General features: G+C 41.9%; 1 protein-coding gene across 10 annotated transcripts in view; it reads right to left on the reverse strand.

Moving 5' to 3' along the window:
• The window catches only part of C13H17orf113 (chromosome 13 C17orf113 homolog), a 133,854-nt gene that overhangs the window by 29,631 nt on the left and 77,420 nt on the right, over window positions 1-26,803 (reverse strand). For 2 of the 10 annotated variants that reach the window (XM_033918112.1, XM_033918111.1), the window contains exons 4-5: window positions 22,473-22,995; window positions 17,870-19,593 (exon numbers count right to left, since the gene is read on the reverse strand). The exons of 5 other annotated variants lie outside the window; for them this stretch is intronic. In XM_033918112.1, coding sequence (XP_033774003.1) covers window positions 18,097-19,593; window positions 22,473-22,995 — 2,020 coding nt within the window. In that variant the 3' untranslated portion in view covers window positions 17,870-18,096. Of the gene's footprint in view, window positions 1-17,857; window positions 19,594-22,472; window positions 23,018-26,803 lie in introns of those variants that run through there. 3 more of the 10 variants (XM_033918116.1, XM_033918115.1, XM_033918114.1) reach the window with 3 other exon arrangements.

The raw sequence follows: 26,803 nt of genomic DNA on the forward strand, positions 1-26,803 counted from the left end.
AACAAGTCAAGAAAAGCACATTCAACTTACAGATATTCAAAATCAATCATTTTATCCCACCCACCCACCCATTGATTAATCACTCTTTCAATAATCTACACTTATTTAAAATAATACAATAACACAATCCAACCCCCCTCCCTCCTTCTCACCCTGGATGTGCAAGGAGATGGCACAGAATTAAAGACAAAAAACTACAGAGAAGTAATATAAGATACCAAACCAGCATTACTATGGCCCCAGCATTTCAGCATTCATTTTTTCATACCTATAATTAGAGCATTGGTTCGCCCACCAAAAAGGAAAATTCGGGCGATCGTAATTTTTCCAATTACAGGTTATCATCGAATAGCTATCCCGGTCATAATTAGGAAAAGACGGCATTTATATCAGTTCATGGAGGGACTTAATATGTAGTAATGTTCCACATATGACTACTTCATAAGTCAATGGAATTGATAACTCAAGTATAACATTAATCTGTCCCCATATCGACTTCCAAAAGTTGAGTATCAAAGGACAATAGTCTATATGACAGTGCCAACATCTATTGGATTTAGAACTGTCTAACTTTTGTAACCTAACAGGGGTCCAAAAAGATCTGTGTAACAAGAAAAACCAAGTTTGTTTCATAGATGCTGACGCTGTACATCTCATCCTCCAAGTCCAAATTCGTGGTCATCGAGATGCAGAAAAATGCTACTTAATCTCAATGCTCTAATGTCTCCAAGACCAGACTTTGGTTTTTTTATTCATTGCGATCAAACCTAACTATTATTATAAAGCAGTTTTTCAAATTCAGTAATATTCTACCTCTATTGCATGTCTTATATAGAGGAACAGATCTTCTAATTTTCAGAGCCGTCAGAAACGGCACTCCAAAGTACTAACGAACTTGAATCTTATGGAATTTTTTTTGCCGCTACGCTTCCTCATTGGCTCATATATTAGTGGTGGTGCTTTCTAATATTTAGGAATGAAAGTTAGGCTGTGGACATATAAAGCGATTCCGATAAGTTTTTGAAAAAAGTTTCTTCTATAAAAAAAATTAAAAATATTTTAAGAAAAAATGAACAAAATGTATATAATAGTACAAAAAACTAATAAATGAGCCAATGAGGAAGTGACATCAGATAGAGTGCCAAAAAAGTACAGGGGAAGGCAAGGGGCACGTGCGGGGAGTGAGCGGGCAGAGAGGAGGAATGTCTTAGCCCTTCTCTAACCCACTGGTAGCTTTCCTCTGAAAAGGATTCCTTATGCAGGCAATCTAGCCGAAACACGGGCCATGTCGAGTCCTTGCTTTGATGCATGTGTCCATGATTCATAAGACTGCTTTCTGCATGGTTTTTACTGTTGGTTGCTAATAAAGAGGGTTTTGAAGACCAGGTGTGCTCTGCTCTTTTTTCATTGGACTTGCTGCTATTTGTGCAGAGGTGATCATCTGTACTGTGGTCGCTGGATTAAGTGATTTGCCCGGGATCACAAGGAGCAGCATGGGGTTTGAACCCACAATCTCAGGGTGCTGAGGCTGTAGCTCCAACCACTGCACCACACTCCGACTTACTCAGATTCACTGTAGTGGGAATCAAACCCAGTTCCCCCATACTAACCATTAGGCTACTCCTCTACTCCAAAGAAAAACAACCTAGATTCTGGCATAACTACACGCTCATATTCCCATCTATACCTTACCATGAAATGCAGCTGCAAAAGAAATTGCCTTCACTCGTTCATTATGAAAGCTGATATCATCAACCTCTCATCACAACTTGACAGACAGTGTTCTTTAGAGGCGTAGTCCAGTCACAGATAGAACATTGTTGATTTTCACTTTATATAGTCTTGACAAGAGCTGTATTTCTAGTGAATTAGGAACATCAATTTTGAATCCGTGGGTTGTGTATCTCTGATTAGGAGATCTGGTGTAGACAGCCTTATTTGCATTTTTCTGCTTCGCCTCCCCTCACTCTGAGCTGTCCTATAATTCCTCAGTTTTTCTTTCTACTTGTGAGATGGTAGGAGCCTGTCTGTTCTGCTCATGTTTATTTTTCTTTGATTTTCGGGTTTTTATCCAAGTAGATACTGTGTTCAGATATTCAGTACTTTTCTGTCCCACCCTAGATTCTGGGGACTGCTTTGGTACATCCCACAGGTTCATGAGTGATTTTACTAGAAGGGAAGATTAGGTATTTACCTAGATAATCTTCTCTCTGGTAGATAGGCACATCATTCTTGAAGCCTGCCCTGTCAGATGCTCATTAGCCTGCTTGCTGTCTCAGACATATCTGTTTCTTTCCTCTGTCCAGCAAGGTCAAGGATAGGGGAGACAACTTCTATTTTGAAGAGACCAGGGGATATCTTTCAAAACTCCAAGACTGTTGGTGCAGGTTGCATGCAGGTAGGTGACTTGCACCTCGTTATATGTTTTAAATGTTTCATGATTATTTCATGTTAAATGTTGTGATATGAGCAGAACAGACCTTACTCAGGGAGAGTCCCCATACCCCTCCATGTTATGTTTCTTCTCTAGGGCTGACCATCAGCTTTGATAAGAACTGAGAAATTCCAGGACATCCCATAGTAAGGGAGGTGGAACAGAAAAATATTCTCTATATTCTCTATACCAAATCTCATGATCAGAGGTACACAACCCACAGGTTCAAGACTAATGTTCCTATCTACTAGAAAGTTTATTATCAAAATAAGTATCTAATCTTCCCATATCCCTAGTCTGCCGAATGCAAGGTTCAACTAGGTTAGTACTCATCAATAATGGACTATAAAGAGATTGAGGGTCAGTCTTCTCAGTACTTCAAAAAAGCAAAGACCACATGATGTTACCTTTTTAAGAAATAAGATACAGAGCAGCAGACATAAATCCATACTAAGGCTTACAAAATGATCTCCTAAAAATCCCTTCATTAAACTTTTTCTTAAATCTTTAAATCAGATTGTCAAAAAATAAGGAAGATATTGGTCCTAACGATGCCCAAATCTGGAAACATGATGACTTCAATTTGTTTCAGGAGAGAAAACAACAGGACGACCACTACACAAATCAAACAAGCTTTAAAATCTACACTTCACGGTTGAAACAATTCCAGAATAAAGCTGACACTGCCTTGCAGGCAACAGTGTCCTTTTTCCAGCAGAATGCTTGCCTTTGCCTTAGCCAGCCCAGCTCTGTCTTCAGGGATCAACAAAATCAGTTTGCTTCACTAGGCACACACCGATCACAAATTAATTCTAAAAGCCTCCTGGGATGGAGGGGGGGGGGGGTCACATCTGGCCACAGTCACAGAAGCCCCTGCAAAACTGATGGACATTTCATGAAAACACCTACTGGGGTCTGAAACATTTCAGTTCTAAATCAAGGAGAGGAATCGAGCCTTATAGGAACAATCAGCCCATCATGAACATGCAATTAGGAACATGCTAGAACAATTTGATAACCACTCTTCATTTGACTTCATGTTTATGTAAGAGGAGAAATAATCAAAATCTCATATATCAAAGTTTCCCCTTCAGTCATAGATTCCTGAATTATCATGAGCAGAGATGGATATAAACGTTATATTCGGTTAGTGCTTGTGGATTGAATGCTGAACTGGAATGGATGACGTTGATTTGAAAAAGTCACGGTGCCTGCAGAGCTTGTCTGACTGGTTGAGTAAATTATGTGAGCATGATGTATTTGAAACGAGAGTTGAGACGCCAGCGCCCTTACTAAAAAGAGAACGCAGTGTGACGTTGACATTATCACAGGCTAGCTTGTTTGATGACTGTGATTGATAGGTATAATATTAAAGAATTTATTTATGATTATTCATTGGTATTTTTGTAGGGGAAACTCCTTGACAAAGCGAGATGCGAAACGTGAATTCATGTCGCAGCCCCGAAGTGTAACTTATGAGATGAGTATTAATAGTGGATAGTCTGAGGAAGCATAAAGCACGAATTGTTGAGAAAAATGATACTTCTAAACAGGGGCGTAGCAAGTGACCGGGGCGGTGGGGCCCCTCCCCCACCCTCTCCTCTGCCCCCCTCCTTCCCCAATCCCGCCTGCTCCTCGCAACCCTGTCAGATCTCCCTTTGATGCCACTTCCTATGTGCAGCACCCGGAAGTGATGTCAGCGGGAGAGCTGACAGGGTCGCCAAGAGCATGTTGTTGACCGCCGCAAACAACTTCAACTAGAGGTATGGAGGAAGGGAAGGTGGGCGCGCCCGTGGAGGGGAGGAATGGGAGGAGGCGGAGGGGGTGGCAGAAAGAAGGAGGGATGCCGGCGCCCCCACCAACATGACAACCAACATAGAGGCTGTCTATGATAGTTTCTAAGCAAATTGATCATGCTTTAGCCTGCAGGGGTGTCAAAGTCCCTACTCGAGGGTTGCAATCCAGTTGGGTTTTCAGGATTTCCCTAATGAATATGCATGAGATCTATTTGCATGCACTGCTGTCATTGTATGCTAATAGATCTCATGCATACTCATGGGGGAAATCCTGAAAACCCGACTGGATTGCGGCCCTCGAGGAGGGACTTTGACACCCGTGCGCGCTAGAGTAGCCGCTGAGGTCTTTTGAGAATCGTAATCATGTGAGCTGCATAAACAGTTAAATGTGTGATCACTGAAGGAGAAACTTTGATATTGGAGCTCACGTTAGAACAATAGCATGATCCTGCATAATGCAGCAGGTCATTTTCATCCAAAGATCCTGCACAATGGTCGATTCGGTTGCAATTGGGCAGCTGGACCTTTTATTTCTTTGTTGCCCTGGTTGACATCTTACCCACAAATACATGAGCTTCATTAAATGGTGGGAGTGTGTGGCATAGTACTTAGTGCTACAGCCTCAGCACCCTGAGGTAGTGGGTTCAAATCCCTCGCTGCTCCTTGTGACCCTGTGCAAGTCACTTAATCCCTCATTGCCCCAGGTACATTAGAAAGACTGTAAATCCGCCAGGGCAGACAAGGAACAATGCTTTGAGTACCTGAATGTAAACCACTTAGGCTATAAGTGGTATAGAAATAAATAAATAATTCCCAATTCGAGTTCTCTTGCGGATTTCTGCTATGATAGGTTGTTACCTTCTAAGATTTGTACGCTGATCTCAAAAATTAGTGGAGGATACAATCAGAAACAAATTCTTCATACCGATGCCCCTGTAAAAGACTTTGGCGAGACGCCATTTAGAATATTGTGTACAATTCTGGAGGCCGCACCTTGAAAAAGATATAAAAAGGATGGAGTCGGTCCAGAGGAAGACTACTAAAATGGTGTGTGGTCTTCGTGATAAGGCATATGGGGACAGACTTAAAGCTCTCAATCTGTATACTTTGGAGGAAAGGCGGGAGAGGAAATGGCTGCTATGAGCTTCCTTAGTCTCTCGAGCCATTTCCTGTGAGCAATCTGCATGGGGCAGGAGCGTGGGAAGATTGCTCCTGCCCCCAAAACCCGCTAGACCACCAGGTAAGGCTTAAGGGGGGGCTTACAGGGCTTAAAATAGCCTGAAAATTGAAAAAGCATTTTTTTGGTTTAAAACCTCGAATAAGCGAATCCGTAGATACGGAATTCGCGAATGTGGAGGGGGAAGTGTATTTTAATTATGGTGTGCTTATTAAACTGAGCTTTTCTTTTGCTGCACCTTGTTGTTTGAGCATCTACCTCCTTTGTGTTTTTGCTGAAATGTGGCAAGAAACTGGATCTTTGAGTTTGTCTGGCAGGATCTATTGTTTTGCTTTAAACATGGCGGACCTGAGCCTAAAAGGAGCGGTGGGCGAGGCTCTGCTGTCATTTACTGTGTTACTGAGGCTATTACCCTCTAAGAACCTTTAGCCATAGGCAGCTGGCCAGTCTCGCCTAATTGTTGGGGCAGCCCTTGCCCCACCCCCATTTTGGATGCTCGGGGGAGGGGGGCACTAGCTCATCACTCACCTCAGCCAGCAGATAAGGTTTTCAGATTTCTGGCGGGTGAATCTGGGACACTTGTTCTCTGAGGTGCTAGTACTGAATGCAGGGACGTCTGCTAGATTGTTCGCATGGAAAATTATAGGGACCTACTTGATAAATATACCTATAAGTGCATTCTTTAATTTGTTACCATAGCAGTCACAGGGAGCCACACTAATTACTAGGCTACGTCTTTTAGCCAACAAAATCCAACTGTTGCTGATTTATTAAAATTATATGTGAGAGATATTGTAAGGTTAGAGACTTTGAACTGAGCCACTAAATTTTACACTGTTAATACATCGCTCAGTAATCTCCAACCTTTGGCATATTTATTTTCTCATTCTCTGGTTTTCTCTCTTTTCTTTTATTCTCTCCCATATCCTCCTTCCTTGTCTCTTTTTCTTTCCTTCCGAGTGAATATTTTAATATTTTCTCTTTCTTCAGTCTTTTGCTTTTGCATTGATTCTTTCATTTCCTTGCTTCTTCCTTGTCTCCTCTTCCTCTCTCTTTTTCTCATTTCTTCTAGGCTTCTCCATTCTTTCTTCCCTTTTTCCTCCATTATTTTTCAGAATTCCTTTCCTCTTACCCCCTTATTCAACATTCTCTCTCAGTTTCATCCATATCCCTTTAACTCTCTTTCCTTCTCCCCCATCACAGGCCCTTTCTCCTTGCCTACCCAATACCTGGTTTTCTCTTTCTTCTCTCTCTTATCAACTGTTTTCTTCTTTATTCCCTGATAATTACTCACCACTACATCTCCTCCCTCATTTCTAATCCCCAACTCAGCCCTAATCCCGATTCACTTCTCCATCTCTCTTTGGGCTAGATGCATTAAAGTCAGTCGGTAATGCTTACTGGATCACTGTTGGCTGATTGTGGAAAAGCGATCGATGCACTACCAAGTTTACGTGCAAATCATCTGCATACAAACCAGACAGATCAATTGCTGAGTGAGTGATTGACACATGTGCAGAGCCCTAACAGCAGTAACTGGGGAAGCAGCCTGCTGTTAGGGCTGCTCCCCAAACCCCCCCCCCTCCGTACCTTTGCAAGACATTAGGGGCTGGAGGGAAGCATGTCCCTCCAGTTCCAAGCCCTGCCCATGGAAAATGACAGGCCTTCCCGTCCCCGGTGCACCATGTGATGCACAGGGAGGAGCCTAAGGCCCTGATTGGGAGGGGTCTTAGGTGTCTGAGAAAGTCAGGGCCTTAGGCTCCTCCCTCTGTATCCCATGTGATGCAAGGGGAGGGGCCTTAGACTCCTCCCTGTGCATCACATGGTGCAACAGGGAGGGCAAGACCTGTCATTTTCCATGGATGGGGCTTGGAGCTGGAAGGACGTGGTTCCCTCCAGCTCCCATCTAGCAAAGGTACAGAGGGAGTAGGGGTGGGGTTCAGGGGAGCATCCGGTGGAAGGATAGAGTGGGCAACACTCCTGCTTTTTTTTCCTGGAGGGTAGGGGATGGTTTGGGGGATCTCCATTGGCAGGGGGGAGTGGGCATCCCTCCTGCCAATTTTCTCTCGGGTGGGGGGGGGATTCCAGTGCTGCATTCGTCGGGGGTCATTGGGGAGGGCTGTCATTGACGGTGGGGGACTTTTTTTCTTTTGCATGTGTAACACACACTCTGAATGAAATTCACTGGAGCGTGACATGAGAACTGCCTGCTAATGTTGGGCTGGAAGCCTCGAGCCCCCCCCCCCCCCCCCAAAAAAAAATTTTGAAAACATGTCATGTCAGTGGAGGCGCTCCCACAATGTACTTTAACAATAAGATAAGTTCTTATACATCTTCTATTTATTACTGCTAAGTTTGCATATAAGAAGAAAAAGTTAAAAAAAAATATACAAAAAAAGAATCCACTGAAGATATTGGCTCATATTATCCTTCTATAAACTCTAAATAAAGGAACGTGAACCCTCTGAGGATTCTACACACTTTAGAAAAATATCCAGTTGTCTACAAGATAGTAATAGGAATATTTATGTCTTGATATGCTGGGAAGATTTGGTGATTTATGAATATTAAAAAAAAACAAAAACTGTGTTACCGACAGGTCTAGAGCAATAGACCAGTTGTTTTTTCCCCAATAGCTAAAACCCGGGGTTGTTTTTTTTTTTTCTGCCACAGCCAAGCGATGTTAGTGCATCAATCACTTGGCTACTTTGCATGGGGTTTTAGCTAATTTGCATAGCCGGATCAGAAAATGGGCGATCAAGGCGACAAACACGTGGTGAGCCATTTTGTGCATCAGGTCAGTAAAACCAATTGTCTCTAAAGCTATGAACACAGGTTTAGCGACAATGGCTGACTTTAGTGCATCTAGCCCTTTTGCTTCTTCACTCTCCCTCATCGTTCTGCCTATTCAGGGTCCTTTCTTTCCATCCTCATTCTCAGTCCCAGCTTCTATAGCTCTCCTTTTGCGATGATCTATTACAAGAAAATAAACTTATTGTCTAGGTTAATCATCTTTGATTGCATAACACATTGTCCACATACAGCGACTATTGGTTAAATCAGTGGCAACTGAAACGTTAAAATGTTGGTTTAGCTGGCCTCATGGTTCAAGTTGCTTTGCAATAATCGTACAAAGATCTGCTTCTGGCAACGTCAACAGGACTAGATTACACACTTTTTTGATATAGCCTCCAAACCATAATCCCAGTACCCACCAACCCAGCCAGCTGATTAACTGTATCCATGGCATCCTGTTTATCGGTCTTGGCTGTTTAGATTGTAAGCTCTTTCGAGCAGGGACTATTTTCTTTGTGACTCTATACAGCATTGCATCTGCTAGCACTATAGAAATAATTAGTAGTAGTAGCATTACATCTGTACCTGGAGAGGGAAGATGGCCGAGATGTTTTTCAGTTCACGAAGCGAACAAGAGACACCTGAATTAGAGAATGACACGGTGACAAAATTCATCACCGTTCCCGTCCCCGCGGATAACCGCGGGAAATAATCCTATGTCATTTTCTAGTGTCTATTTCAACCTCAGTCCTTCTACACCAGCATTCTTCAAAGCAAAGCTTGAGGGTCAGTGGTTGTGGCCATTCATACTCTGATTCTTATGTGAGCCAAGGATAATGAAGCCATTGTGACATCACTGATGTGATTGGCTCTTAGGCACTGGTGGAATGAGGCATTATGACATCACAATATCTGCTCTGGATACCAGAGACTGTCATTCTGTAGTGTCTGTTTCAACCTCAGTCCTTCTACACCAGCATTCTTCAAAGCAAAGCTTGCGGGTCAGTGGTTGTGGCCATTCATACTCTGATTCTTATGGGAGCCAAGGATAATGAAGCCATTGTGACATCACTGATGTGATTGGCTCTTAGGCACTGGTGGAATGAGGCATTATGACATCACAATATCTGCTCTGGATACCAGAGACTGTCATTCTGTAGTGTCTGTTTCAACCTCAGTCCTTCTACACCAGCATTCTTCAAAGCAAAGCTTGCGGGTCAGTGGTTGTGCCCAATTATACTCCGATTCTTTCCTCTCTCCTTAAAGACTGACATGAAGATGGTTTCCCGCGGTTATCCGTGGGGATGGGAACGGTGATGAATTTTGTCACCGTGTCATTCTCTAACCTGAATCACCCATACACATAGGGTGGGGGTGGTAGAGAAAAGGGGAGGGGTTGTTTGAGCCTCAGGGAATACACCTGTACAGGAAATAGGGAACAGTTTGTATCTAACACTAGGGAACAATAAATGCGTTGTGGAAAATCTTACGAGCAGCTTACAGGGTTTACAGGCCAAGTACGGAGTAGATACCGTTAGCCAAATGGCACTGGGATTCGATATAGTGCTTGGACAAGGTGAATTAAGCCCTTTCCAAGCAGGTGTTATATCTTCAAAATGGAAATGTTTATGGCCATTCAGAAGGGTTATTATAAAAAATTTATGGAAGTGTGGGAACCTTTAACTAAATATTGTAAAGATTAATCTAATTGTGAAAATGTGCACATCTGGGGTGGGGGGTATGTTTTGGCATTTGTTAAGAAGTAAAGAAGGGTTGATTAGAAGTATTTTTATGAGATGTTTTTAAATTGGAAGGGGATGGGAGAAAATAAGTCTTTGACCAAAAGGGCTGCCGCGTGAGCGGACTGCCGGGCATGATGGTCTGACCCAGCAGTGGCATCTCTTATGTTCTTATCTTTCTTTTATTAAGTGTATTGTGCTACAATGATAATAATGTATGTAAATGCATCATTTGTTGTGCACAATTGGAATTTCAAAAATGAATAAAGAATATTAACCAATCAGGTCCTCAAGCATTTTCCCTATCTGTCCCAGTGGGCTCCCAATCTATCTAATGTACTTGAGGCAATGGGGGGATTAAGTGACTTGCCCAGGGACACAAGGAACATCATGGGGTTTAACCCCACTACCTCAGGGTACTGAGGCTGTAGCTCTAGCCAGTATGCCACACGCTACTAGGGACAATATGAAGTAGGTACGCTCCGCCAACCTTGAAGAATAGCATCGTAAGGGGGAGGGTGGCAACTGAGGAGGAGTGAAAAGTTCCCCCCTTACTGCTAAGCTTTTCTGATTTATTTGTTTAAATCAAAGACAACTTCATTGAACCAAGAAATAAAGCACAATAACCAATAGAATGGCTCAGCTTTATCTCAAGATACTTAAGCTTTGTCTTTTACAGTGTTATACAATATCTCCACTAACATGCAAATTAAACTCGCCCCCCTGTTATGTCCCCTAACTTCCCATGTCCTCCACACTGCCATGGTAAAAATGTATCTCAAACTGTGTGCCTCCTGAGATTCCAAGTGAGGAGGAAGAGAGGCGCCCACCAGCTGACTTCCCTACGCGGTACAGCGCCAGCACTGCCCGATTCGCCGAAGGCCTGCTCGCTTCCCCCCTTCTCTCTAGTGTCCTTTGGCTTCCCCCAGGCCTCCCGGTCTCACCTTTAAAGCTAGAGCAGCCTGCAGAGGATCTCCGGTAAGTTAAATGATTTGATTTTCAATATAGTGATTGGCATGTGTCAGTTTTGCTGTGTATCTGAAAAATGAATGGAAAAAATTGCATTGCAATTAGTAAAGGGGATGGGATCTGGGGCAGAGCTTGGGTGGGCCTAGAGAGGTCTGTGGTTGGGGTACTTAGCTTGAAGTAGTTGAGAAACACTGCTGTAGGCAATCAGCTGGCGCCAGTGCCTCTCCTCTCCGGCTCTCTTCCTTGTTGGCACCCTCTACTGGCGTCTCAGGGCCCATCTGGAGGGCCTCTGCACATGTGCGGATGACGTGATGATGTCACGCATACGAGTGATGTCATCACAGCGATATCTGTGCACTTCTAGGTGCCTTAAGCCGTTGCCATTACCTTTAGTGGACCCTGGCTCGAGAAAGTTTGCAAGACACTGGCATACAGGAGCAACCCGCATTACAATGAGCTAAAGCCAATTTTTACCATAGCTTTGTAAAAGGCCCCCTTGGCCCTTCCTTGCCTCAGGTATAATACATAACCAGACTGCAAGCCCTCCTACAGCAGAAAAATACCATTTCTAGAGCTAACACCCTAACGGATATTCACACACCCTGCATTTTTTTGAATAACTTCATCCTGGAGTTGATCCTGCAGCTTTCTGTTCAGCAAGCTTCGGCCTCTGCTTCAAATTCATTTCACACAGCACGATCCTTCATTAACAAATGTTTGAATCAGAGACAGGTGAGCTCTATTTATCTTTTTTACAGTTTTGTTAAGTACCAGTAAATTAGAGCTCGCTTTGACAAAAGATGTGAATTTACACAAATAAGACTGTTTTGGTTTCTTAGGCTTACTTTCTGGATATTTCTATAATTGTTCTTTCATTTTTTTGGAAAGTGGAGACCATTGAAACAAAACCTCGTTCTGTTGCATTTGGAATTCATTTCTAGGACAGAAAAACATACAAGCATGCATTTGAGTTCTAGACTAGAGAATGACACAGAGACAAATTTTTCCCCCGGTCCCCTGGGAACTCATTTTTCAGTCCCGGCGAGTTTTTTTAGGCATTGGTGGAATGAGGCATTATGATATCACAATCTGAGCTCTAGAATGCTGCTACTTATGATTTTAAAGGGTTTGAGGCTTGTGCAGATGAGGACGGAGCTTAGGCATTGGTGGAATGAGGCATTATGATATCACAATCTGAGCTCTAGAATGCTGCTACTTAGGATTTTAAAGCGTTTGAGGCTTGTGCAGATGAGGACGGAGCTTAGGCATTGGTGGAATGAGGCATTATGACATCACAATCTGAGCTCTAGAATGTTGCTACTTAGAATTTTAAAGTGTTTGAGGTTTGTGCTGATGAGGACGGAGCTTAGGCATTGGTGGAATGAGGCATTATGACATCACAATCTGAGCTCTAGAATGCTGCTACTTAGGATTTTAAAGGGTTTGAGGCTTGTGCAGATGAGGACGGAGCTTAGGCATTGGTGGAATGAGGCATTATGACATCACAATCTGAGCTCTCGAATGTTGCTACATAGGATTTAAAGTGTTTGAGGCTTATGCAGATGAGGACAGAGCTTAGGCATTGGTGGAATGAAGCATTATGACATCACAATTTGAGCTCTAGAATGTTGCTACTTAGGATTTTAAAGGGTTTGAGGCTTGTGCAGATGAGGACGGAGCTTAGGCATTGGTGGAATGAGGCATTATGACATCACAATCTGAGCTCTAGAATGCTGCTACTTAGGATTTGAAAGTGAGGCTTGTGCAGATAAAGACAGAGCTTGCAGGAATGGGGCAGGGACAGGAAAAGAACTCACGGGGTGGGGAAAAATTGGTCCCCGTGTCATTCTCTACATCAATTCCAAGAACATACGATAAGTGAAGATCTATTCTGAGAAGTGTATTTCATCAGCTAGTCAGAAAGATAGATAAGAAGTTTCACCAAAACAGTTTATATACTAAATACAGTACAACAATTTGAATATAATTTGTGGGGTCACAGGCATCCAAAGCAGTTGTTACAACACAGGTGTAATATGTTCAAACCTCTTATACACAGGGGTCTTTTTTACTAAGGTGCGGTAGCTGATTTAGCGCTCGCTAATTTTTAGTGCGTTCTAAATCGGCTACCGCACCTTAGTAAAAAGGACTCCAGTTATTAACCTAGCTGTCGTGTTTTACAGCAGCTGTGTCCAACTGAAAGAGAATTGTGGTACTCTAACCTGCTGGTGACCAAACCATGCGCTATTTTGGTAAAATTTCCTTGGGTTAATACAGGTTTTAATTATCGTATCATTCAAAGATGAAAGAAACAAGATTATATCATTTTACCAATCTGAGAATTAAATTTTAAAACGCCCAAAGTAGTGTAGTTATTTCCTGCAGTAATGGAAGAGGTATGCCACATACTTCAAGAAAATCATGCAAAATATATTTGCATGATAACCACATTGCTGATAAATTTCTCTGCATTTAGAAGCAAATTCTGCTTACATATCTACTCTGTCAGAATCTGGAGGGGCTACTTTTTTAATTAACTTTCAAAAATAACACGATCTCATCTTTCATAAAAATAACCATCTCAAAAAATGAAAATAAATTCTCCAGCTGTTCATTCATTTTGTTAAAGGTACCAAGTATAAATTAGAAAGGAGCAATCCCCGAGGAACTCACGCTAAAACTTTTTTAAATGAAAGTTCTCAATTCCAACAGACTGACTGTGTGTGATAAGAACATAAGAAATGCCTTCACCGAATCAGACCTCTGGTCCATCTAGTCCGGTGACCCGCACACACGGAGGCCAATCCAGGTGTTCCTTGTTTAAGACCTAGGTGTTCCCTGATGAAGTCCTTGAATTCCCGTATCCCTCAATGTGATTTGCAAGGAGGTGATTCAAACCTTTAAATACTACAGATTTGAGGATATTGTATTAATTTTTGGTAAAATACCGGTCAAGGGCTGCTGTAAAATCTAACTATACCCATAAGGTTTCATAGTCCTGGCCAGCTTTTGCCAGTAGCTCATCCATAATGAAAGATTAGGTTCTTACCAGGATAATCTTCTTTCCGTTAATCCTCTCAGGTGGCCGTACGTATGGTGATCAATCTGTTCCTGTGAACTGGACTTGCAGAAGCAGAAGTGTGAATATTTACAGTTTTGAGCACCTCCCACATGGAGGCGGAGCACAGTGTCCCCTTCCAGTTGTGGCCCAAAGCGATCGAGCTCCAATGGCGCATACACTTCTCCCTCCATATTCACTGTGATAGGGGATTAACAGACCTGTGAATCCAGAAAAGCCATGAATAACTTTTTCATATGTTATTCGTGGCTTTCTATTAAAAACCATCGTGAATAGGGTGAAACCGCGAACAAAATGGTGGGAGACCTGGCCTATTCCAAAGGAGAGGCAAAATACGGTGAAGAAAGTGCTGGGAATCAGCGATTTCTCTATGCAAGCTGACGTCATTTGGGGGGGAGGAGTCAGCAAGCTAAAAACCACATATAATCGAAACCGCGAAAATGGAGGGAGAAGTGTAATACAAAGGAGGAGAACAGGGAACGATGAACAGGGAACAATGCACAATTCTGTTCTGCTCTGTAACTTAGAAACAAGAATTAGAACAAACAATGAACAGAAATTTGTATAACACAACCTTAGAGAACCAACCTGCAGAGTGCAATTAGCACTAACAAATAAGGAGCCAGAGGCTGAAGAATACAAATACATAGACAAGATTTCTTCACATACAGCCATCTGACTGACAGGAGAAGAGCTTCAGGCCTGGAATCTAGAAACGTTCAAAGCAGAAAAGCAGGTGAAACAATATATATTGAGGGCAGGTTGTACGGACTCCTGAGAGGATTAACAGAAAGAAGATTATCCAGGTAAGAACCTAATCTTTCATTCTGTTACATCGACTCAGGAGCCCGTATGTATGGTGAAGTACGAAAACAATAGCTGATGTCTAGAGGGACAGAAGAACCTGGGAACCAAAAAGTGCTGCCCTCATGAGCCACCACATCCACTCTGTAATATCTGGAAAAAGTATGCAGAGTAGATCAAGTAGCTATCTTGTGGGAGGAACTGTTTGAGACTCCGCCCATGAAGAGGCGACACCCCTGGTGGAATGTGTCTTCAGATAGACCGGTGGCTGTTTACTACAGGCAGTGTATGCCAAAGAGATGCCCATGCAAATCCATCTAGCTATAGAGGCCTTGGATGCTGGCCTGCCAAGCCAGAACTGGCTGGTAAGCATGAATAGAAAGTCTGATAAGCGAAAGTCATCGGTCCTATCCCGCTTGTCTGAGCCGGTAGATTGAAAAGCAGGCAGACAAACCTCCTGGTTGACATAGAAATCAGACACAACCTTGGGAAGAAAAGAGGGAACAGGACGGAAAGTGACACCTGCTTCCATAATCCTAAGGAAGGGCTCCCTACAGCTCTGAGATATGCAGCCCTGAAACAATAGCCACCAAAAGGGAAGCATCTCTAAATGGTTCATAGGGGGCCATGGCGAGGCCCTTTAGGACAATAGTAAGAATCTATGAAGGGAAAGGGTGTCGAGGCGGATGTCTGAGCTGAAGCACACCTCTCAGGGAATCTTGTCACATCTAGATGAGTCGTCAGGAAAACCTTGCCATTCTGCGCCAGGAAACAAGAAAGCCCAGCTACCTGCACCTTTAGGAAGGCTACCACAAGGCCTCTCTCAAGTCAAGCCTGAAGGAAAGCCAGGATAACTGAAACAGGAGTCTGTAGCAGCTCCACCTGGTCCTTTTCACATCACTGCTGAAAAGCCTTTCAAGCTTTAGCATAGGCCATCATAGTAGACTGCTTCTTAGCCTAGAGGAGAGTAGCAGTAACCACATCTGAATATCTCTTGCAGATCAGAGCCTTGCACTCAAGAGCCATGCCGCAAGACCAACGCGATGTGGATTCTCCATGTGGACTGGCCCCTGACACAGAAGGCAGCTTGAGGCTCCTATCCTGAGCCGTTTCCATGTAAAAATGAGCTGTTTCCATGTAGAAATAAGGAACCTTCAGAAAGGCATTTACTGCCTTGAGATCCAAGACGGGTCTCCAGTCCTCTGGGCACGATGAAGTATCTGCTGGAGCCCCGAGTCAATGCCGGGGATGGGTTCTATGGCCCGAATGTCTAGAAGTCTTTGAAACATTGCCCCGACCTAGGCCTCCTTTTCTAGATGTTTGGCCGGAGAATCGATGAACAAATCCAGAGGAGGGCAATAAAGTTTGATCTTGTGACCCTCTCGGGTGATATCTAACAAGCATTGGTCTGAAGAAATTTTCTCCCACTCTCCAACCTGGCGTCATTGGGGCTTCTTGGATGGAGGATTGAAACGAGTCCTTGAGGACTGACTGCTTGCATCTGGAACTACTGAATCGCTGCCTGTAACCCTGGAAGGACCTCTGGAGAGAGGTCCCCTGGTTATACTGCCGAGAACGACAGAGACTTAGGGCGGTGATCTGTCACACCGGCCATTAAAATCATCAAGGCCCTTACCAAAAGGTATCTGTCCTTTAAAAGGCAACCAACTCAAGGTTGCCTTGGAGGCTGAGTCACTCGCCCACTGCTTGATCCAGAGCATTCTGTAGGTCAAGACAGCATAAGCTGACACCTTGCTCATGATCCTGATAAGGTCACATTTGATGTCTGCTCCATAATCCACCCCCTCCAGTACAAACCAGGGGCTGGTATCCTCCTCCACAAGAGGGCTGCCGCAGCAGCAGATGAAGCAGCAGTAGAAGCCTTGATCCCCAGAGCAAGAGCTTCAAACTGCTTTTTCATCATGTCCGCCTTATGGTCCTGAGCATCTTTCAGCATAACACATTCCTCACTCCGGAGAGCTGTACATTTGGTGACCTGAGCCACTGCCAAATCCACCTTCAGCTGCTACTGGATAAAGCCTGGACATGGCCTTGGCACTGAAAAGAAAATCAAAACTTAGCAGAGCAGATCATAACACCTCTGCACAGTTTGCTTGCAACTGGAAGGGAACACTGTGCTCCGCCTCCATGTGGGAGGAGCTCAAAGCTGTAAGTATTCACACAAGTCCAGTCTGCGGGAACGGATTGATCACCATACGTATGGACTCCTGAGTGGATGTAGCAAAATTTCAGTCGAGATTCAGTACTGTGATGACATCGATATCCTGATCGCCGATGATATAAGACAGTGTTTCCCAGGTTGGTCCTGGAGTACAGCCAGGTTTTCAGGATATCCACAATGAACATTCATGCACCAGATCTGCCTACACTGATAGCAATATATGGAAATCTCTCTCATGCATATTCATTGTGAATATTCTGAAACCCTAGCTGGGAAGGGGGTATTTAATTCTAACTTGCCTAAATAGCTTACAAAAATCTCAATAAGATAACTCGACCAATAGTAAGTATATATCACCTAGTGCATAACGGACATAAGTAGTATAAGGAAGGTTTTCCTGATCAATGATCATGTGCTATATGGCATGGAGGTTGAATAAATAACCCATGCTAGCATTACCGAGATCTTTTCTTTCCTTCACAACACTGAGTGATATATACTTACTATTGATCGAGTTGGTAAGGGGACCAACTTGGGAAACACCAATGTAAAAGACCACTGACATCCAAAAAGTCATTCAACAGCAAGAAAAAACACACATCTAAGGTTTTTAAGAAGGGAAGCTGAAAAAAAAAAAAAAGGTTTACTGTGAAAAATCACTAATTAAAAGTACAAAAACACTGCAAAATGTCATTTAGCAAAATATGACCAGTAGAGCCTGGTAATAAAAGTAGATTTAGAGGGATACCACCCAAATAATGTAAAGTCCTGTTCACATTCAATACAGTATTACAGTCACTGTTACGACCTGGGCTCTCTTTGATGATGCCACCCATATGGGAGGGCTAAATATCCTGCTTGACCTTGGAGGAGACTAAAATCACCAGATTTTGATGGATTATTGAACAGCAGCACCTATGGAATACAATAAAACTGTATAGGAGCATAGAAACAATTAATACATTAAATTTGAAACATGTTTCAGTTTAATTTTAAGGCATCTTCTCAAATGAACAACAAATAAAAATCATTTTACATCTGAAATGTCAAGAGCGTCAACTCTTTTAAATCGAAATGGTGATGCCTGCTGCCACATCGATTCACTTGCTTTATTATAAAATTAGACTCTCATTCTTTCAAAATATTCAATGGCCAGCCCAAAGTCAAATTCATCAATTGACGGTCCATCTACTGCAATTTTTATCACATTGGATAAACTCTCTTTTAAATAGTGACACTGGTTCCTCTGCATCAGCTTCTTGACTCTGTTAATCTTTTCATTGATTACCGTGCCAAGAGGCAAAGCTAACACTACTGCAGCAAGGACGGCAAAATCAGGGAAGAGTTCATGCATTTCAGAATTAGTATAAACCAGTTTGACACAAAGTTCCCTGCAAGTCAGCTGATTGAGGCTGAACACAATCCGCTTGAACAACGGAAAGTCATCGATCGCTCTGTCACAGACCACTACATGAGAATAATAACGCAAAAGGAAGTTCATCTCCTCATCTCCGTAACTCCCTAAATCATCCAGAGATTGTGGGTAGCTCTTGGGATTAAAAATAACAGCAAGAGAGTCCACCACATCCAGGACATCATTTGGAAACCTGCTTTGCAAGTTTGTATATGCTCTATCAAGGTAGCTTTCCTTGACTTGCTCGAAGATCTTCAGATGTGCCTTGGAACACTGCTCTAGCTCTACTCCCTTATAGCGGAACCTGTCGTCATCTTCCTCCCCTGGGTGCTCATTCATCTCACTTAGGAATTCCTGGAAGTTCTGACCGCTGTTTTTTTTCTGTGCCTGGAGTGTAGTCAGAGAAGCTGTAATGATAGGTTTCACCAAGGACAGGTCCAAGTCTTCAATGTGGAAGAACTGGGTCAGTTTTTGGAAAATAGGTAGGATGTCCAACAGGACTTTGGTCAAAGCTACAAACTGGAATTTCTTTAGCTCCTCACAGAGTCCAAGTGCCACAGGGGATTTTTCTGATTCACTTTCAAGGAGAAGTACAAGTGTTGGCCAAGAAGAATCAATAGTTTCCACTGCTTTTAGAATAGATGTCCAGTGTACAGTTTTGGGACTGTTGAGGTTTATGTTGCATGAAATAAGAACATTCTGAAGCTCTTGAAAACTGTACCTTTCCCCTTTAAAATTAGAGTAAATTCTATAAATGGCATCGACTGTGGTTTCATATCTCTTCAGATACTCAGTCAGACTAATATTCTCAGACGGAAACAAGAAGCTTCTATGGGACATACAGTGCATTTCAGTAAGAAGAGGACAAATACACTTTAGTTTAGTTCCAACACCATTTAATTGGTCCGTCATCAATGCAGACCCATCTGAACCAAGCCAGGTAATCTTAATTGTAGGAACCCCAAAGGAATGCATCACTTCTACTGCTTTATCTGCAACTTTGCAGGATTCACCAACGGGCAATTCAAAGATACCCAGGAAAGTGACGGAGATTTGTCCATCAGAGGGAGACACTGTCGTGGTGAACATTACCAAGTTTCTATGTTCTGCGATGTCAACCGTCTCATCCACAAGAAGTCCGACAAACGGGGACGCCCTCATTCTGTGCCTGTCTTCATTATGAAGCACTTTAACAATTGCTGCCTACATTGATTAATAAAGGAGTTAATGAAACAATTAAGGATCGTATTTTGAAATAAACAATTTACATTTCACACTATAACGGTAAACACAATTGCACTCTCAAAGTTCCAACTATAGTTTATTTGTTGTAAGGGTTATTTCATTGAAAAAAACATGAAAAATATGTACTGTTTTTCTATAGAAACTCAGTTAGGGCACTCAGCAAGTTTGCTCATTTCATTACCTGAAGTGAGTAATGGTTAAAAAAAACCCCAAAACAACCAAAACACTTACATATATTTTAGGAAGTCATTCATTCCCTTTGGTGTTTATTGCCCTCAACAGGAAAATGAAAGCAGAAAAAGTGTGAACATGTATGCGTCTCAAGTCAATCACTCAGGTTATTTCAACAGTCAGCACACATTAAGATTCAAATTTTCAATAAAGATACTTCAAAGTAGTTATTGAAAAAAAAATTCTACTTTACATTCCCAAAGAACAGACCTCGGGTGGGAAAATACCAGGTGTCAGGATTTCTAAAATCAGTACTCGGTTGCTAAGGAGCAAAAAAGGAGAGGCTGGCAAAGGAAGAAGCTGAAAGGAAGCCCGAGGAAAGAAGAGTGGATGAAGAGCAAAATAAAAGCAAACAAAGAAAAAATGCCTATACGAAACCTGTGCTTCCTAATATTCATAAATAATCTAGAAAAAGGATCAGTAAGCAAGTTGTTAAAATTATTACAACAGTAGAGCATTGTGAGGAACTGCAGAAGGATCCTGTCAGATGAGGAGACTAATTCAATTTAAATATTCTGTGATGCACATAGAAGAAAAAAAAAAAAGTCCCAAATTCCACGTACAAACTTCTTGTCTTTCAGTATGTTGAAATTTTCAGTCCAGTGAGAGCTGAGGGGTATGGAACCTGGTAAGTGATATTGCTGGGGATGGTAGAGTGTAATGAGAGAAAAGGCTGACAGAGCCAGGCCTAGAGCAGGAAAGCACCAGGCCTTATAGCAAAAATATGCAGGGTTTTGTACTTGAAATATTTTACACAGATTTTTCTCAATTTCTGGGAAGAATTCCTCTAGGAGTCTTAAGAAAAACAGGATTACTTCATCTAACTATGATGAGACCCAGAAAAAAAAATGAAATGAAGACCCCCCCTCCCAATAAAATCCTTGTATATGATAACTTACAATATGTTTGAGATAAGATAAGACGACGACAAACAGTGGAAATGTCCAAGAAAGTCAAGGTGCTTTTTTATTTCAAATCTCTGCTTTTATTAACATATTGATTGAACATGTGTTTCGGCCTGTTCGGCACACTAGAACCCTTGGGAGCCCCTTAGGAGCCAGAGGAGCTTGGATCCCTGATCGTTGAGAAATTATCTTAAGGTACCATTTGTTTCTTCTTAATAATTGTGAAATGTTAAGGGAAAGGTTAAAACCACCAGTACTCCTAAAATGACAGGACCTATGGATAGGCATATTCAACCTAAGATACCATCTACCGCACCAGATGAATTAGAAACCTGTTTCTGGTGCCTCTTTAAGTGATGGAGGTTGCTCGACTCCCACCCGCCATCTACTCCTTTTTCACCTAGATGGTGTGGCTTTCCAAAGTGAGATATCTAATCTAATCTTCAATTTCTAGGTTATTCTACGCTTACCTAGGTTCAAGGCCACTTACAAATCAAGATGTTTACATTACGTTTAGGAGTTACAACAATGAAATATTAAGTAAGCAGTATACTATGAAGTAGTTACAAGAGATAGGAGATGTAATAATCATTCAGTAGAGGGAACATTGAGCTTTCATTAGAATTACAGTACAGCCGTTTGAAGTAAGGACTTCTAATAGTGTAAATATGCACAATAATGCCACAAAGCTGTTTCTCTTTTATGAGCACTGTTGATTTTTTTTTACTATATCTTTGCTCAGTGTATGTTTGACCTCTGAGGAAGGCGAATTATACGCCGAAACAGTGATGCGACAGGTCTTCACCTTTGTGAATGGACAAAATAAGTTTATGCTTTTAACTGACCCTTTTAGCTATTCTTCATTTGGAAAGAGTTGTCCCATGCTACTCCTGATTTTTGATCCTTCACATGCCCAGCCTCACTGCAGAGATTGTAATCCTGCAGTACAATTCAATGTTTTTACAACTCTAATCATCAAAATGAAACAGAAAATTGCCAGACTTCTACAGTCCATTCCCGATTATGGCTACACAGAGTTAGAAGGGTTGGAATGGGCTTCGATGTCAATTCCAGTAGTTGGGGGTGGGAATAAGATCTATGCCAGGTAGACTTCTACAGTCTGTGCCCTGAAAATGGTAAGGACAGATGAGGATCAAGTAAGCTTATGCAAATTCATAGCATATGGTCTTAATCAATATCTCTTTGCTGGGCAGACTAGATGGAATACAGATGCAAGTCTTTACCTGCCATCATCTGCTATGTTACCAAGTTCAATACTGAAGAGAAAGTTCTTTTTGCAGTTTTTGGGCAGCTCCACTCTAATTTTTTCAAATCATTGGGAACAATCAGTGCACACACACACACACACAAAACCCCTGATTATTAGGCTACAAAATTGTAGTACAAGTTTACGAGATGAGCTACCAGTGTCTGTAACAGTGTCTGCTGTTCCTAAGAGATTCAATGGTGCCTGCTTAACAAAGTAAAATACGCTAATGATACAGGGTGACTATTCCCTAAGTGTAATATAGATTCTTAAACTATTCCGAACAGAGCTGCTCTTCAAACTGGATCGATGGCACAGGAAATAAAAACCCCACCCACAAGACTAAAACAAGCAATGCACACACGCACAAAACACAAAGCAACCAACGCTTTCCTCTAACATCCATAGGGAATAGGAGTTCTAAACATACATACCTGCATTTCCTTCACACTGCTTGGGTGATAATATTCATGAAGCTCTGACATTAACAGAGCCTGGCAGAAATTAAACCTCTGAAGCTCCAGCAAAGACTGGTACTTCTCGTCCAGGATCTCTTCCTTAGCCATCCAGTACACAGAAGTCAATAAGGCAACCTTGGAAGGGCTCACTTCCACTTTAATAACCGATTTTGGCTCCTGGCGACTAAGCAGGCGGGACTCAAAAGCCAGCTGTTCTTTGTTGACCATTAAAGCTTGCCTGTGAGCTCCGGATGTGACATGGCGCAGGAGGGCATGGCGCTGGAAGTTGTCCGTGCCCACAGTAAATGCGTTCTCCGCTTTTCCGTGCTTGTTCTTCACCAGTGCTTGACGACACTCTACGCAAAACATCAGTTTCCTTTCATAGTCAAACTCCAGCCAGGAGAATTCTTCCTTCCAGTGCTCATTGAAATAACGCTTACATTTTTTGTTGGAGTTTGATGTCTCACCTGCTGGCTTTTTCCCAGGAGGCACCATATTGCTGTTGCGGGGAAAATCAAACACTATGGATGAAGGAGAAGCCTTATGTATCTAGTTTAGTAAAGACAATTATTACCATGCCATGGTTAAGACTACAGATGAAAGAAACAAGGGAAAAGGAATTAGGGGCATTACAAACCTTTTTTTCCTACAGGATTATTCATATTTCTCAGGACATGGAATGCTATTCCACAGTAGTTAAGCAAATATGTAGGCAGATGCCATACAAAATGACAATGTTTCAATGCAAATTACTTTGTAATTCATAATGAACATTTTAAGACTTTTCTCAATTGACCCTCACAATGAGGCCAGCTTGAGAGATATACATTAACCAAGGTTACAAAATTCTTCAAACCCAAGGAATACTGACAGGATGAAAATGACATGACTGTGACCCTTGGGACTGTCCCTTAATTAAGCAGGTCTAATAACAACTTTATACCATTAAAATACCTACTGAAGGTTCAAAACACTTTCGCAGCCACATCAATATTTGAAGTTCACTCAAATTAAGCTGAAAGAAATTGCTATTGTATAAACATGACCAGAGCACAGAATTTATGAATATCATTTATTTAATTATTGGGAATTAACTTTAAGAACTGTTTGTCTATAGTGTGGTGTTTACTCTTCTGTCTTCTAACCCAGCCCTCTCTTTTTCTGCTTAGCTCTGTCATTAGAGGGCATAAACTCTTCTAACTGGTAGATGACGGCAGATAAAGACCGGAATGGTCCATCTAGTCTGCCCAACCTGATTCAATCTAAAAATTTGTTGGGTTTTTTTCCTTCTTTGGATTCGTGCCTAGAAATAGCTAAGCTCTGCCTGCTACTGTTCTTAGGTTCCAACTACTGAAGTCTCACTCCAGTCCATCTACACCCTCCCAGCCATATACAGACACAGACCGTGCAAGTCCGCCCAGTACTGGCCTTAATTCTTCAATATTTATTATTATCATATCGCAGGCAAGGTTTATTTTATTTAGTCAGATCAGAAAGCAGCTTTAAGTTTTAATCTGTAGTTGGATATTCTAGCTGTAGCTAGATGGCTATGGGGTGGGCTTTGTCTCTCTCTGAAGAGACAAAAACCACTTTGAAGCAGTTGACTTCCAGATGCTGTTCTGCAAAGATCTGATCTGACTGGTAAGTTGCCTTTGATTTTATTCTTAAATAGCAAAAACCTATTTCTGGTCAGTTGAGATAACTAAAATATTTTCTCTCTTGATTTGAGCACTGACTTTAATATTTAAATTATTAGGATTTAAAACTGCTGTGTGTTCTCTGGGCTCGAGCACAAACTTGATTATTTAATTTTGAGATTTAAAAACTGTTGACTGTGTGTCTTTAGACCCGAGAACAGGACCAAGAATAGCTGAAATATCAAAACACCAGAATTATCTGATGGAGGTGTGCCCTAGGGTTAGCTGGTATAAGCAGCAGTCGAATTAGCCAGGCGGCACAGAGTTGGAAGCTGCATTGTTTACCATTCACTTGGAGAAAGAAATATTAAGCACTCTGTAGCTGCACAATCCCCTTTAGGGGGTGAAACACATGGAACTATCTTTCTCTGTCTCCATTCGTTGGTCAACAGAAACAACACCCACTAGTCTGGTATGGACAATAAGGAAGTCATTTTATTTTCCATTGCCTCAAGTATCCATTTAGACTAAACTCTTTGGGACAGGGACATATAGCTGAATATTTATCATCACTGTACAGCACTGTGTATATCTGATAGTATAATAAAATTGATAAAGTCCTATTTTCAGTGTCAAGTAGTCCAAATTTCTGATTTGGCTCTTAACATTTTCAAAATAGCTCAAGGAAGAAATCTAAGGAGCCATGGTAATTAGCTGCATTATATATAGGAGTTTTATAATGTAGCCTAGTCTTCAAACAAAGAGCAACAATCCATTTGTCTTGTAATGCTTGTTTATTTGACGTATTATGAAAGTTCTATCTTTGAAAACTTTTACTTCGGGCTGTCAGATTTATAAATACTGTAAATATACAAAATTATTCTGCCATTGGCTTCAAACTTCGGCCACGTATCCCCTTTGGCTTGCACAGTTCAAGTTCTCTTCAACACTTTCCTTTCTTCTCTGGTAACTTGAAAAAAAAAAATCTTCGGGCCCCTTTTATCAAGCTGCGATAGAGGTTTATAGCGTGAGCTGGCACGGTAAATACTCCGACACTCATAGAATTCCTATGAGCAGCAGAGCACTGACCTCGCTGGCCCACGCTAAACCTCTAGTGCAGCTTGATAAAAGGGGAGGTGTGTGTGGGGGGGGGGGGGGAAAGGTTATGAAGTTCAAGCACTAAATGATGGTCCTGTGCCCCACGGAATGAAATGATAGAGGGAGCCCTTCTTCCCAAAGAGATAGCACAGCAGACATGAAGTGAGGAGGAGGCGGCAAAGTAGCCAGGTATAGTAGTTCTCTGGACTGTAGTACTTTATAGGTTAATAATAATATTTTATAGGTGACTATGATAGGAAGCCAGTAAGAATTTTTCAGGAGTGGAGTAATGTGGTCAAAATTCTTAGCATTATGGATTAGGTGGATAGCTGCATTTTGGACCGATTGTACTTTCCAGATGGCCTTCTGTCTTAACCCGATGTAAAGAAAGTTGCAATAATCACGCTTTTATACTACTGGTGACTGTGTTAGGAAGTTAAGTGTCGAAGGGTAAAGAAAGGGGCGAATCGATCTATCCTTAATTTGAAAGAAGAGCGTTGGCCAAGCTGAGAAATTTAGGGACCAAATGAAAGCTGAGAATCGAAGAGTAATGCCTACAATTAAAACTGTGCTAGATGGGCTGAAAGGTGTTGTTCAGAAAGATCCCTGTAAAATACCGAATTGTATATAAATTACTTCTTATCACATTTAAGGTATTGAGATCTAGCACGTTTGTTGAATCCATACGTAGCAAGTAGGAACTTGAGATTAGAGAATGACATGGAGACAAATTTGTCCCCGCAGGAACTCAATTTTCCCGCCCCGTTACCATGCATTTTGTTGCTGTTCCATTCCTGTAAATTCTGCCTTAACCACACAAGCCTTGAACACTTATGATATTAAAGTGTTTGAGGCTTGTGCAGATGAGGTCGGAGCTTAGGCATTGATGGAATGAGGCATTATGACATCACAATCTCAGCTCTAGAATGTTGCTACTTAGGATTTTAAAGCGTTTGAGGCTTGTGCAGATGAGGTCGGAGCTTAGGCATTGGTGGAATGAGGCATTATGACATCACAATCTCAGCTCTAGAATGTTGCTACTTAGGATTTTAAAGCGTTTGAGGCTTGTGCAGATGAGGTCGGAGCTTAGGCATTGGTGGAATGAGGCATTATGACATCACAATCTGAGCTCTAGAATGCTGCTACTTAGGATTTTCAAGTGTTTGAGGCTTGTGCAGATGAGGACGGAGCTCGCAGGAATGGGGCAGGGACAGGAAAAGAACTCGCGGGGATGCGGAAAAATTTGTCCCCGTGTCATTCTCTACTTGAGATCTTTAAATAAACAATTGCTTACAATCCCATCATCCAAAGATAATTGTACATGTTGCTATATTTGCTTTAAACAGGAATACAATGCCATTGGCATTTAAAACAATAACTTCATTAGATAAGTTTAAAGAAAATGTAAAGACCTAACTTTTCTCAGATGCATAAGTGCTGTGAGGATCTTGGAAGACAGAAGAAGAATTTTTTTTGGTAAATTGTGTGATTACATTTGCATATTGTTTATTTTTAAATGTTTTAGATTGTAAGCCACCTTGAAGGCTTTCCCTAGGGCAGGATAGGAAGCCT

This window comes from Geotrypetes seraphini, chromosome 13, assembly GCF_902459505.1.
Source record: "Geotrypetes seraphini chromosome 13, aGeoSer1.1, whole genome shotgun sequence".
NCBI classification, from domain to species: Eukaryota; Metazoa; Chordata; class Amphibia; order Gymnophiona; family Dermophiidae; genus Geotrypetes; species Geotrypetes seraphini.